We start from the raw sequence: 15,501 nt of genomic DNA, 5'->3' as shown, positions 1-15,501 counted from the left end.
AATTATAATTCATTTTATAAAGACTATTACCATTCACCAAGTATCTGAATGGAAGTTAAGAGTAGGTTAACTGGGTTTTGGTGATTTTTGGTTATCTTTTTATGGAAAGAATTAGTAGTAACAGATGGAGCTGTTTCTGTGGGCTATCCTAGCAGTTATTTTATTGAAACAATATTTACTCATTATATTATTATCACAACATTTTAAAGGACACTGTTGTCAATGCCATCGAATTTCACCAAGTTGACAAGTACTGTCACATTTTCAACACAAAAAATTAAATTCTACTTTCAGGAAGGTTCTTTATTATGCAAGTTGTGAACATTTAATTTAAAATTCAATGTTTTGAGATTGTTTAGACTTGAATATTGATAAACACATGGTACAACATAATCCCAGTGGAGTATAATATTGTTGTTATTAGAAAGGCCATATGTTATCATGATGAGACAGATTTACTAGCTTTGTAATGATAGGTAACTTCTTGAACCTCTCAGAAACTGTCATTTCTGCAAATGAAAAGTTAAGATAATGTTTAGATCACAGAGCTATCAGAAAAAAAATGATAAAATGTTGAGAAAGTCATCAAATATGCCAATAGCCACTATTACTAATAAACATAATAACCACTATGATAAGAAGTAGTCACAGCAAAACTATGATAAAAAGTAGTCACAGTGAAGGAGCAATTGGAAAGAATAAGGATAAATTATGAATATAATTTTCATAATATATAACATAATTAATAGAAGTTTAAATGCATTACAAATAGCATAGCTTAGTGTTTTTTTTTTTTTTTCCCCAGGGGACGGACATACTAGGGGTTGAATTAAGGGGTACCGGACTACTGAACCACATCTGCAGCCCTATTTTGTATTTTATTTAGAGATAGGGTCTCCCTGAGTTGCTTAGCACCATGCTTTCGCTGAGGCTGGCTTTGAACTTGGAATCCTCCTGCCTCAGCTTCCTAAGCTGCTATGATTACAGGTGTATGTACCACTGTGCCCAGCTAGCTTAGTGGTTTTTGACAGTAAAATCACTGTAAACAGTGTATATTAAACTTCATTATTTTCTGTTTAGTGTTTCTTGTTTGGGAAAATGTTTTTTTAAACAAAGTGCATTTGAATTGCTTTCTCATTTGATTTATACAAAATATCTTTCTCTGGATTTACAATTTTGGAGAAACTATCTTTTGTTCCATAGTATGGGTGAGAAATTCACATAACTTTACACATAATAACTTTGTGTTTTATGTACAAAATAAATACTGCTTGTTTGTAGGCTCAGGAGTGCAAATTGAATGTGTTTGAACCACAACCCACTACAAAACATGTTGGCCTAATTATCACAAAAGAATTGGAAGCCCATATTTTCCACTGGAAAGTTCAAACTGTTTCATTTGTTATAGTTCATTTAATAGTTATGAAATCTGAATGTAACTTTGATTTCTAGTTGGTTTCCTTTTTTAAAAATTAGCATTTTACTCTAATCTTTCACTCAATCTAGAATATCATGGTGCCACTACCAAATTCAGCCACAGTCTCAAGTAGACTGTACCTATATACTTATTTGTTTCTTCCCATAGTTACACCAGAAATCTGTTTCAAAACTAATCATGGTAATAGTGGTAGTCTCTTGCTAAAAATTTACATAGCTCTTGACTAACTTCCTAAACTCAGCTTGTTCTCAAACTTTGAGGCCTCAGCTCTTTGCAAACCATCATACTGAATGCACACTGGATTATCTTCATTTGCTCATTGGATTATGGTCTTTGTCCTATTTGTTGCTCCCACAGCCTTATGTGTCTTCTACATCCATCAATTCCTCATTAATTTTTTTAAATCCAATTGAATGGGACAGCTTTTATTTCCTCCAAGAGATTCTTTACTTCCTCTCATCACCTCATTCACTCTAGGTATGTAACTGGGCACAGTGGCACACACCTGTAATCCCATTGGCTCTGGAGGCTGAAGCATGAGGTTCAAGGCCAGTCTTAGCAATTTAGTGAGACTCTAAGCAACTTAGTGAGAGCCTGTTTCAAAATGAAAGATGAAAGAGGTAGGGATGTGGTTCAGTGGCAAAAGCATCCCTGGGTTCAATTCTTAGTACCAAATAAATAAATAAATAAAACTAGGTATGTGTTAAGTATATTTGAGATACAATACAGGAAAAATCCTTGACTGAATCTCTTAAATCAGAATTCATCATTTTATTTTTTCTTTCCTACTGTAGGCTGTTAGTGCTGCCTTTGAAGTTGTAGGTTCTGGACTTCAATGTTAACTTTTGAATAAAATGATCACCGCAGGTCCATTTCAGATGACCCTGGAAACATTAGTCTTCTTATTAGTAAAATGAAATGCTTCATCATATTTTATGACAATTCAGTGAAATAATGCATTCAAAGCAGATACTATAGGACATACATTAATTGCTCAATAAATATTACTTGTTGGAACCACAATTCTTATGATTGTTGATGCTTGAACTTAGATTTTTATGTGCTATGTGAACTCTTTGAGGGCAGACATTTGCATTTGTTTTCCTCGCCATTAATCTTAGGATATTGCTTAGAAAAAAAAAGCCTCTGTTTTTATTAAAGGCAATTTTATTGTTTTTGAATCATTTATTTGAATACAAATTACTTTCAAGGTCACTTGGATATTGATTATAGCACTTGAGCATAATTGTAGCTTCAAATTTGAAGAAACCTAGATATAAATGTTATTTCCCAGTACTCTGTCAAATCTATTTAATAAATAAAACATCTATTCCAGTAGGTCTGCTTTGCTCATTATGTCCTTCCTTTTACCTCACTGCTATTCTCATTTCTACATGCTGATTTTCCTCCCCAGACTCTGCTATTTCTTCTTCCTCAGCTCTCCTGCTGTCCAAGCTGACTCACAGTGCAATGCTGAGATTTAGTCTCACCTCTTCTTCAAGGTTACACTGATTAATCTTACTGTTATTCCAAGGCATTCCATGATCTCTTTTTTGTCCCTATATTCCTGTTGCATCTATAGTCAATGCAGTCAAATGCACCTTATTTACTTAGACAATGCTATATCTTTATGACCTGCTACAAGTACATGCATTTGCTTTCATGACAAGGTTATTAGATCCACAAGGTTATGTCCTTTCTATAAGAAGCATGAGGGCTTTCATGAGCTCTCATGAAGAAAAAGCAGGGGAGCAGAGCTATTTCATGCAAAGTTATGACACCATACAATATTCTAGACAAATAGTGATTTCTTCCCTTTTCCCCTGGAAATAAGGGCCCTTTCCACATATTTGTATACTGGGGAATAGCAACTGAAAGCCTACAGTTTGGAACTTTTACCATAAAATTCTCTGAAAAATTATTACCATTTCAAAATCATTGCAACCATAGATATGGTTTTCTCTCCTCACCCTCTTGAAGTTCAAGTGTGCAATATGTTGGACTACACTTCAGTTATTTCTAACTGCTAAAGCTCATTAAGTTTTTGAGACAATGATGTTTAATATAGGGTAAATGCAAAATAGTTAAAATTAGTTAATAATAGTTAAAATGACAAGCAAAAATATTGGATTTAAACTTTAAGATATTACATTTCTTACACAAATGCTAAGGTAGACATGATGACCACCAATCATTCTGCACTGTAGCCTACCTTTACCTTCTTAGACCACGTTTTTTTCTATACAGCAGCCACTAGACACATGAGGCTATTGAGCTCCTGCAATTACTAGTCCTGTAGAACTAAATTGAACTACAAGTAAATTATATATTCTGAATTTCAAAAACAGTACAAAGTAAAGGGTAGTAACAGCACACTGAAAAGATAATTCAAATATATTAAATCAAGTGAAATATATTACTAAAATTAATTTAATCTGCTTACTTATTAGAAAAATAAAAATTATCTCTTGCATTATATTACTATTAGATAGAAGTGTTCCAGAAAACCCTAATTTACAGTATAGAGGAAGCAACATGAAGTGAAAATCCTTCAAACAAAGGTGTTAGTCCAAGCCCTAGCACTAATAAAATATGTGACTTTGTGTTAGTGAAGTCAACTCATATGACTTAAAGATGCTGGCATAGGGTAAGAGTATCTTTGTGTGACTATTAGGGTTAGCTTCTCTATTTGTCTACCCTGAAAGAGTTTATTAACCTATTTCTATAAATTGGGGTAGGATAATGCTTCCATCACTAAATATATGTCTATTTATTTTTACAAACCCCCTGGCTAACTGGCTCTAGCTTTGGAAGACAATGATTGATGTATTGTAAGCGGATGAGACATTTCCAGAGAAAGAGCAGTGTTAAAATCATGCAAACCACATGTGCCCAGTCTGAAGCAGCTGACAGCCATGAGGACCCATGGACCAGAGGCTATTAAACTAGGACAAGGGCAGTGTCCTCCATTAGGAACATAAGGAAGGAGTTTACACTATCTTAAAAACCACAGCAAAGTGACTTCCTGGTGTGTTGTCAGGGTAACCTTACTTTGTGTATTTTCTAACAGAAAATTTGTAGAACTACAAAGCTAAGTTATGCTCTTCATGCTTAAAATTAAGCACCAACAAAATTAGAAAACAATGCAATTAAAATTAGCAATACTAACGGCATGTGACGATATTGCTATGTATCCTGAAAAGTAAACGTATATTTGCAATGTCAACATGGTCCTTGTGCAAAAAAACTAGTCAGAGGGACTGTCACCTCTACCCTAATCTGTGACCTGGGATAATTGAATTCTCTCACTTTTTTCTCTCTTTCAACTACAGCAAAATCTCCTTCATAAGTTACACTCTGACCTTATTTTGTCCTTTTCATGGTGGAAGATATTATTTGCATATTAAGTCACCCTTTGTTTTTCATTAGCCCAAGAAAATTAAAGGCGTATTGCTGGTATTCACATGACCAGAAGTCTCAAGCAAATGAAGGCACTAAAATTTTAAGATTTATCATGATTATAAGGTAGTCTTTCTTTTAATAAGTGATTGATAATGTCATTGTTGCATCAGTATAAATTTAAGAAAACTTTAATTTTCTCCAGACATTTTTTCTGGCAATTGGTGAACCATAGAGCTAAAACATAAAACAAAATATTCTACAAGTTAAGAATTGAATGCTAACATTTCTATTTTTAACTGCCACTGTTCTTAGACATAAAAACTTGTGAAATACTGGGAGAAAAGTTCTCTACAATTAAACCAAATAAGTGATGGAGGGCAAAAGAATGTTAATCTCGTAACTATTATGCTTAGGTAACAAATGTTCCAATTAGTCAAGGTAAATGCTAAATAATTTGAAATTTTTTAAATAACAGGGTGAGGGATACTGGTTTGGAATTTAAAATCTTCCACTTTTTGACTTTATTAATGAATTTATTTTTACCACATTTGAATTCCTTTTTAAAATCTAGCCTTATTTCTAATCATAATTTAAGCCCCCTTACTTCTTGACAACTTGTTTTATTAATTTTAATAAATATTCTTACTGATAATATCCAGAGGTCAGCATTCTAATAGTTCATGGGAAGAAAATTGTTGAGCTACATTCTCTTAGAATTTATGAACTGTGGAGCTTTGTCTCAAATACAAACTGCAGGTCATTTAAAAATATAATTTGAAATACGAATGATAGCATTGTTTACTATGCATTGAAACTTATGCAGGTCAATCTCCGAACATTATTCAAGTATTTAAAAGATTAGAAAAGAAAACCTAGACACCACAGCAAAATTAACTTTCATTGTATTTGGCCACTAGTGCAAATGAGATATGCCTTGCCTCTGGTGGAGATGATGAGTAGCTGAGAAGGAATTTCCCAGGAGTCCTGACATTTCTCATCCAAGTTAGCTTTCTATTTTTGGTAAAAAAAGAAATATATAGCCCGACACATTGGCACATGCCTGTAAACCCAGAGGCTTGCAAGGCTGAGGCAGGAGGATCTCGAGTTCAAAGTGAGCCTCAGGAAAAGTGAGGTACTAAGCAACTCAATAAGACCCTTTCTCTAAATCAAATACAAAATAGAGTTGGGGACGTGACTCAGAGATCCAGTGTCCCTGAGATCAATCCCTAGTATCCCCCCACAACAACAACAACAACCAAAGTAAATAGAGACACCAATGTATGACCTAAGACAGTTATAAATGTTCCCAAAGCAATTTGTCAATATTTTATGAATGAATCTGAATTTTTCAATGTTAGTATCTCTTCTTGAAATAAATTTCTCCTCTACTCAACTGACTAACATAATAAATTGAGAAAGGCAATTTATGCAGAAGGGGTTAGACTATGTGCATCAATTAGTTGACAGAGCACTCCCTACTATTTAAACAGCATGATGGCCTAAGGGATTGTTGCTAAGAGCATTTGATTCAAAGTTTTGCATAAGAACAAATACCTATTTTTGGTAAAAAAAGAAACCAGACATACTATTTCAGTTTATATATAGATATATTGGTTGTCATTGTAGAAATGACCTTAGAGATAGCCATTAAGCCTCATTGCATTTCTTAATGTCCCTTTGGTTCTATCATAAATTGAGATCATGACATTATGAGAGTATTTATAGAGTTAATACTTTCCAGCTCTCATCTGGGTCCATCTTTCTTTAGATTTCCTGCCAGTATATAGAAGAGGCCCATTTGGAATTTGAGAAAACATCCAGAGACTTCTTCGGAAAGCTATACTCTTCTTAAATTCATGCTTTTTTTATTAACAGATGTAAATTTGAAGGGAAATACCATATACTATAAGCCTTTTGGGAATAGTCTGCCTCTTAAGGATGACTTACAATTTTCATTTGAATGGCATAGATGCTGAGAGCTTCAACTCAAAACTCATCTGTGCTCTAGTTCTGAATTATTCCTTCCGTGAACTCTGTATGCATTTTATGATAAACACACACATGTGTACGAAGTATGTGACCTCATTGACAGTTATCTGCAATGTCAAGTGCTATTGGCAGATACCCAAGAATTGATTGACACATATCTTACAGAACTGGAGTTAATTAATATGTCTACCAACTCCCAAATGTACCACAGGAAACAGAAAATCTGTTTAATACAGCAATCAATGACATACTGCGTGTGGTCAAAAGGCATTCACTATACAAGGCAAATTTTGGAATACACTTTAAGAGTGTACCTATTGCTCTTAAACTGCTAGAAAGAGTAAAAGAGAACTATTTTCATAACTAGAAGACTAAACTTGGAGGTATTTTGTAATTGTTTATCATTATTAAAACACAAATATTAATTTTCTCCTATAAGACCCAAACCTATTCAATGATATCTGAAATCTTGATTTGTTTCAAAATGATATCTTCCCTTATGTAGCATTCTGCCATTCAGAATGTTAAGTCCATAGTGTTATTTTCTAACAAAGAGGTTTCAAGTAGCTCGGTTGCTCAGTGTAAGACAGTGTTATTTTAAAGGAAGAATATTGCAAAGAAAAAAGTTGAATGTTAAAATGTTAATGAAAGTCTTGATAAGAGCAAAACCAAAATGTCTTTTTCTCCTAAGATACAATTGTTTGAATTATATAAAGAATGGACCAAAATTTTAAAAGGAAATCATATTTCATTATTTCATATGGCATGGGGCAGATATCAGCAGAGTACACATACCATTTTAAAATTAGAATGTAGAAGAAAGGCAAGTTCTTTTTTCTGAGAAATCCCTTTTGTAAATAAAAGTTCAGATATTCAGACTTCATGAGCATTGATGAACTCTCTTCCAACAATCCCAGCTTTGCTCCTGATGGCTATTTTATATCTTACTTTTGCAAGCCTTCCATTACTGTCATTCTTTTTCTAAGTGTAATATATACATTGTATCTTTTTCTCAACTTCAAAAACAGCATAACTGTTTAAAGTCAAGGGTAGTATTTTAAGTACTTGTATAGATCAATTTAAAGCAGATTGTCTCATAAGGCAGCTTAAGCAATGAAAATTGAATTTGATGTAGTCTAGACAAGCTATCTTGATAATATCTTTTCCAGAATTTCCTAGATTGCCTGTCTAGACTGCTCCAAATTCCCCAGGTAATTGCATAATCATCTTCCTACTGACCTCCTAAGCAGTCTGGAACAGTATTTCCCATTTTATAGGTTTCATGCAAATCAAAATCACTGTGCTTCTGAAGCGGGATCTTTCTCAAAAGCTCTGGTTTTTAAAGTTTTGGGAAAATACTTGAACTCCAATCTCCCACCTCAGAGGAACTCAGATGTAGGCTTTATTTACTCATTGTTTTCAGTGAAGGAGAGGTCAGGCAAATGGTCTGTACCTCTTCATTTACCCACTAGCCCACCCATAAGGCATCAATGGGCAGTCAAGGAATTGAAAAGGAAATATGCTGTTAATGCCATTAAATAGCAACTTAAGAAAAACAAACATTATGGGAAAAATGATAAAAATGCTGGGACACTGTATGAGATTTTATTGTAAATAATCATTGAGACTGTGTAAGCCTCAAATTTTAAAGAGGGGGAAATTAAAACAAGTGCAGAATCACCCAGCAATAAGAAGAGCATGGTGCCATAAATTACAACCCAAGAATGTGAGGGACATTTAAGAGGTAAGATGACAATTATTAGCAAGAAAAACAGCAATAGCTTTCAGCCTGAGATGCAGATTTATATTTTCTGATATTCACGGCCCCTTTTCCACAGCCACTAACTACTGAACAATGTTTAACTTTCACAACTGTGGAGGCCATTTTGAATGATGGCTTTAGATGAAAAACATAAATGCAAAGAAAGGAAACATCTTGCAGCAGATCAAGCAGTTAGTACTGAATTCAGGATGCACAAAAGCCCTGCAGTCTGAGGCCAGAGGACATGCTTTCAACAATGAGGGGATTAGAACCCTTGAGTTTTCTCTAACAGAAAAAGTCAATGAGTCACACTCTGCTAGGAGGGTCAGAAGGCAGTTAGTGGCCATAAGTCCACTTCTCATTTAAAATACAAGGACACTAAGGATCAAAAAAGGTTTTCTTTAATTTAATCTTGTATGTCGTGAGCCAGAGTTTTGAAGAAATTAAATGATATCTTCAGTGCTTCATAGCTAGTAAGTCAGAAAGCAAGAGCTGAAGCCTGATGTGACCCCAGAATCCAAGTCTTTTCCAATACTCTGTGCAAGAAACTTAGAATTCCTGATTCCATTGCCAATTAGGCACTTCACAATTCCTGACAGGTGTTCAAAAAAAAAGAAAGAAAAGAAAAAAAGAAAATGTAATTTAATGTGAAGGGAGTTCTATAGAGCTATCGCCACAATACAGAAAAGTGGGACAATCACCTTGGGCCCAAATTTTAGGACACCTGAATGATTACTATAGGAAATAGCTTAGAAGGTAGCAAAGAGAGAGCGATTTAATCAGAAGGTGTAAAAAAAATTAAGTGTATAAAGTCTCCAGGGCCATGTTCCTGAACCTATTGCTAATTTCATCAACATGAAACAAGCAAGTTAAATAGAACTTCCTTTCATTAAAAATTACTTTTTATTTAAAATTCTTAGATCTGTCAGCAAAGGCATGAAGAAGTGGGGAAAGATGCAGTGGAAAATAGGCTGATTGAGGGCCATGGCCTACACTGGTGAATACCTGGGAAAGTGTCTTATTCTTCCCAGACTCACTGGGAAAATACAAATACTCAATTGTGGTTAGCCCAGAAAACACAGTCTGAAGTCTTATACATTAAAAAAATAATAATAACAATAAAAACTAACAATTTCTAATTTTTTTGGAAGAGAAGAGCACATTCATATTCACTTGTGAAGACACCTTAAGATAATTTAGAAAGGAGGACCAGTGTTTAAGTTAAAATGAAATATAAACTAGATCTCAGGTTTGGGATTCTGGAAATATTCTCTGAACAATCCTTTATTGGTTGAGTTTTTCTGAATTCCAGTTTGGAAGAAAATTCTTTCAAAAACGATTATCTCACCACATGAACACTTTTGTTCTTCTTAAGAATTAGTGCCAAAAATTATTACAAGGTTTATAATTGAGGGTCATTAACAGGTTCAAGTCATAAAACTGCTTTCCACTTTAGGGATGTTTTGTCAATTTTGACTTTTACTTATGCTTTTACCTATGCTTTCCTCAATACATTTTTCCAAACATCTTTTAGAAGCAGTGGACAGAGAAACTTTCTTTTCTTTTTCATACCAAAATAATAACCAAAAATATAAAAACAAAATTTAGTTGAGCAAGAAAGAATACTAGTGTGAATAATTGGGGCCAAATATGAAATCAGACCATTGTGCACATGTATGGCATCCTTTCTTAATCCCTGAACAGAAGAAAACAACTGGGTGGCAGACACTTCTGGCTGATAATGGAAATGGAGGGGAAAGTTGGCATATACAAAGGAAGGAGAAAGCAGTGCATATTCAACCTGCTGACATCTGCAGCACATGCAAGATGGATTGAACTCTGTAATCCAGGGCAAAAACAAATGCTTTCTTTCTTCCTTCCTCTCGAGTTATTGTTGAGTGATGGTCTCATTCTTTTTGTATTCACAGATTAAAATTAGTAACAGCATCTTAATTTGAAATAGGTACCACTAAATAGTGAACCAGAAGCTAATTAAGCTGAAGAAATTTGTGATGAACCTTTTAAATAGGAAAGGGTCACAGACTAACACCATTTTGTAAAAGCCAGTTTTACCTCAGGATGATGTCCAATTTCAATATAGGTGCAAATTGGATGAAAAGCCCCTGTTCCACAGGCATACAAGTGAGTCTGATTATAAGCCTTAAGGACCTTGATGAAATTAGCACATTCTTTCTGCAAGACAAAAGGAAAACCAGTGAGTTCTAGCAGTCGGCATGCCTGAGGTATTCTCCAGAGTGCTAGGCATGCTAGAACAAAATTTTTTCTGCATTCATTTCACAAACCTTTTTATGGATTACTTATTATTCAGTTGTTTTGCTCATATTATTACATGCATTGAAAATATAGAATTTCTTTCTTTTTGTGGGGATGATTATGGTCTTCCATAACTCTTTCATTAAAACTATTTATAATTTATTTATACTAAAGTAGAATGGTAACCAGTAATCACAGGTAACTTTTCCATAAGCAAGAATAGCAAATTATTTAAATAATAGATTACATAAATACAGTGATGGTAAAAATTTCCTTGCAAAAATTAACTTTGATTTTAGAAAAAAAAAAAGGAAGATAAAATGTCCTATTAAATATGGAGTATAAACATCACTACTAACACCATTTAAAAATTTCCAAAAGAGTATTCATATGTTAAATAATAAAAGCTACATTGAAAAAAGTTTCTTTTCATTGATCATTTATCATTTCCTAGGTTTGGATATGAGGTATACCCCCAAACCCCAAAGTAAATATTCAGAGATGAATGATTAGAATATGAGTGCTGTAATCTGATCAGTCCATCCTAGTTTGAATGAACTAACTGGGTGGTAACTGCAGCAGATGGAGTGTGGCTGGGGGAGGTGGGTCACTGAAGCATGCCTGACAGGTGCATCTACCTTGCAGCTCCCCCACCTCCATCCTACTTCCTGGCCACATGAACTGAGCAGCTTCCCTCTGCTGCACACTTCAGCCAGAATGCTCCACCTCACCTCTGGTCCAGAACAGTAGAACTGGAGAGGATGGACTGAACCTTGGAAATTGTGAGCCAAAATAAATATTTCTTGCTCTAAGTTGTTCTTGTCAGATATTTTTGTCACAGTAATGAAAAGTTGACTAATGCAATTGGAAACTTTCTTAGTTTTGCCTATAAACATTTGAAATTAAGAAGCAAATATGTGACTATAAATGCAGATAATGATTCCAAGCAGATGACGGTATAAACAAGGCTGGTGAGCATAATAAAGCACTGGATTTGTCCTTTCATTTCTAAATATATCTTACTTCCAAAGTCATTCTATGTGACCCATGACTTTTCAAGTACAAGCTCAGAGGGCTTTTGAACTTAGTTGAGATTTATAAGAGAGGTGTTATAATAATTTGAGTACATTTTCATGTGCTATTTGTATTCTATATTTGCAGGTGATGATTGGTCTTAATTCCTTTGGCCCCACAAAATAAGGAGCAGACAGCCAAACTTGAGCACAATAATGAACGTATAAATTTAGGGAATTGTAGTCCATTGCTGACTTTTCAATCATGAGATGATGGCCTTTGAATAGATTCCTAGATATGAATTGTGGATTTAAAGTAAAATATCAGAAGTCCAAGCTATGACTCCTTGTATTTTCTTAACATTGATGACAAGTTTGGGGTTAACTAAAATAAACATACAGCTTCTTCCACTGTTTTTTAAATAGATTGCTGAATCTTCCTTTTGTTTGGTAATGCATTATAACATACAACATTATGTTCTGAAATCAGCTGATTTTGCAAGTTGTTCTGTAACAGGAAAAATTCCCTAGCTTAAAGGATTTCAGTATCTCCTTTATTCACTTTGAACAGGGTACTTCCTAGGTAAAACTGTGAAACAAATAAAACCTAACTTCTGCTACTCTTGGCAACAAACTCTTCATTCTGTAATGTTTTTTCCTCCTTCCCCAAAAAGGACAGGGCATGAATGCTTGGGCAGAGGAAGGAGCTTTTGGAAGGGAAAAATCTGATAAACTCATTTACAAATGAGGCTTTCATGAGTCTTACCCAAAGGATGTATTTGTACTCTAAAATATTCAGTCATTTGCAAAGAAGCCATTTTCAGGCAGATTTTAATTTGGAATGTGTAGGTGGCCACACATTCTGCTCTTACATATAGACAATCATCCTTTCCTGTGGGCTCAATATTACAGTATTTAAGATGATAAATAATGAGTTCCAGCACCATATGTTGAAACCAAGATATTGACTGTGTAGATGTTGGTAAGCAAATGGAACTTCTAATAAATAATAGTGGCAGGTCCAGATGGATGTCTTGTTCTTTTTAGAAAAAACAAAAACAAACAAACAAAAAACCCCCAGGACTTCAGTTTTACTACTATACCTGTAAACATATGGATGCAATTTTATTCACAAACCCAAAGAATCAGTTTTCATCAGTAACCCCTAAGTGCCTCCTACAAATTTAAAAATAAATCTTAAGTTCTTTATAATAAAAAGGGGGAAAGTTCTTTGCACAAATGCTAGTGAACACAAGGGAAGACTTGTGCCACCTTTGCTACTGTTAAAAATGGGAATGTCATAGATTTTGTGGGCTTTTTATTTCTTATAGATGAAATAGCTAATTAGCAATTTATTAGTGACTAAGATTGTCTTTCCAAGGAAACTAGCAGATTATAATTAAAGCAAAAAAACCCTCCCAGTTCTTGAAAGCCACAGAATTGGACCACACTGACTATCAAAATTCCAGTTTGTTCTCTATTAACTGTTAAAAAAGAACCACTACACTATGACAACTCTTCTTCTATAGAGTTTCTGGAATGAAATCAGTCATGGGACTATAGCTGTGAAACCTGGCAAAGCATTCTACTGAGAATGCTGATAACCACAGTCTATCCGTGTTACAAAGCAACTAGACCCACCCTGTTGGCCTAAGGCCTGGAGTGATTTCCTTCATTTCCCCACTGACCTCTCCCATTGGCAGCAAGTTGTAAGGTTGCCATGCCTGGGGGCAAGCTCGGTATTAATTTGAAAGTGAAGGTTGATGCAAATAGAATGGGGTGAAATATTTTTGGGCTTGGGGGGAAAAGATGATTGAAAGGAAACAAAGGAATGGAAGGAAATACTTTCAAAATTGGTTAAATATAGCCAAGAAAAGAACCATCAGCAACAACAGAGGAGAAAAGTGAATTACAAGAACTGAACAGAGAAAAACGGAAAAACTTGAAAGAGACATGTTAGTAAGGATCTGTTCTTAACAGAAAGTCTATATAAAAGAGTATCAATCCTGTCATTCATTTGCTTTCATTCTCTAGTTTGTTGCTGCCAAGGTTTTTGAGTGTTCCAAAACAGGATATTCATTTTATTTGGAAGTGGCTTGGACATTCCGCTAAAAAAGAAGGAAGCGTGGCAGAAAAAGGAAACACACTTCACACATTTCTGCTCTGGGGAGACAGAAGAAGAGTGTTTTTGACCTTTTCTTGAACCATGACGTTTCTTAAAACGCAGAATGTAATGTACTTTTTGGCATTAAACTACTCCACTGCTTTGCTCAGCACCAGCGGATTTACAGCGTAATAAAGACAGTGTAATCAGTTCAAAATGAATCCATTTTTCAATTCTTGATACTTTTTGGAATTTATTTTGATACACACAGAAAAGTTTAGCAACAAGTTGGCTTCAAGGGTCAGGCAACCAGATTGACCTCTTATTTTACTGAAATTTACTCCAGATCAACAGTATTATAAAGTATTAGTTTAGAAATAAAAGCAAAGGCAGTTAAAACCAGTAAAATCCAAGGCCACACCTGAGGAGCAATGATTTATCATCCTTAGTGACAAGCCATTTACTCTTATTTTTAGAAGGTTTCTAGACTTTTCAGATCAAATGCATACAGGAATTATGCATGTAAATATTAGCTTCAAAAATACATTTAAAGAAAATATCTATTGCCAGAAAAAGATATAGGAGCCAAATGCACAGTGATTCAAAAACAAACATTGTAGATATGTAGCACTGATTAGACTGTGTTACACAGACTTTTCCTGGACGGTTACAAAAATAAAGTCCATCCATCTGTCAAAACAACTGCTCCATGCATGAAAATTGAAACAGAATTGAGGTGTTTTTAACTAACTTCTGATAATTATGCTTTCTACAAAAGAATATAATTTACCTCCAATTCCAATTACCTCCTTGCATTTTCTTAAATTATGGATGGAACAGTGAAATTTTATTCTAAATAAGGAAGGGGGAAAAAAGGAAAGAATACTGTGAACATGAGCAGTCTCTCTTCAAATATATTCAGTTCATAATTAAATCAAACAACTTGTTCTGGTTCAAATATAAATCTGTTCAAAACGAATGGGTATAGAATAGTATGGCCCCAGGGTCAGTGTGAATTCATCTAAAAAGAAAAAAACGAAGTCTCTATCTTACTAGTATTTTATGTAGAAATAGTTTAATGTTAAATCTAGCAGCTGGGAAAGCAAAGGAAACCTTTTCTATCATGATGGGTGGAGACATTTCTGCATGAAAATCCATTAATAAGCTTAATTCCTGAAGTTAATCTGTTGACTCTCTTTTTCTCTGGTCAATTTATTTGGCAAGCTAGCTGAATACTCCAATCTTCGTGCCAAAGCAGTAATCCATGAGATTGTTCCTGTCACTCACTTTATCCTTCCCTCTATTTAAGTTGTTCCATCCTTATCTGACAATAATGTTTTTTCCTTTTCTCTCTTTACATTGTGCTGTTACAGCTGTGATCCGATTATCCATAATCATGTCTTCTTAATACTTCAGCATTCACTAAAAATATTAGAGCTTTCTGCTTCTAAGAGGCAGATCCAATAAAACCAACATAAAAACATGTTCTAATAATCATATTACCCATCATATTTTAAGT

The 15,501-nt window shown here is 34.4% G+C and overlaps 1 protein-coding gene across 8 annotated transcripts in view; it reads right to left on the bottom strand.

Moving 5' to 3' along the window:
• The window catches only part of SEMA3A (semaphorin 3A), a 465,420-nt gene that overhangs the window by 114,149 nt on the left and 335,770 nt on the right, over positions 1-15,501 (bottom strand). For all 8 annotated transcript variants that reach the window (XM_079151726.1, XM_079151725.1, XM_079151728.1 and 5 more), the window contains one exon: positions 10,665-10,784. In XM_079151726.1, coding sequence (XP_079007852.1) covers positions 10,665-10,784 — 120 coding nt within the window. The remainder of the gene's footprint in view (positions 1-10,664; positions 10,785-15,501) is intronic.

This window comes from Sciurus vulgaris, assembly GCF_902686455.1.
Source record: "Sciurus vulgaris genome assembly, chromosome: 8".
In the NCBI taxonomy this organism is placed as follows: Eukaryota; Metazoa; Chordata; class Mammalia; order Rodentia; family Sciuridae; genus Sciurus; species Sciurus vulgaris.
The sequence above is the reverse complement of the archived record's forward strand: the minus strand, read 5'-3'. Positions and strand labels throughout refer to the sequence as shown.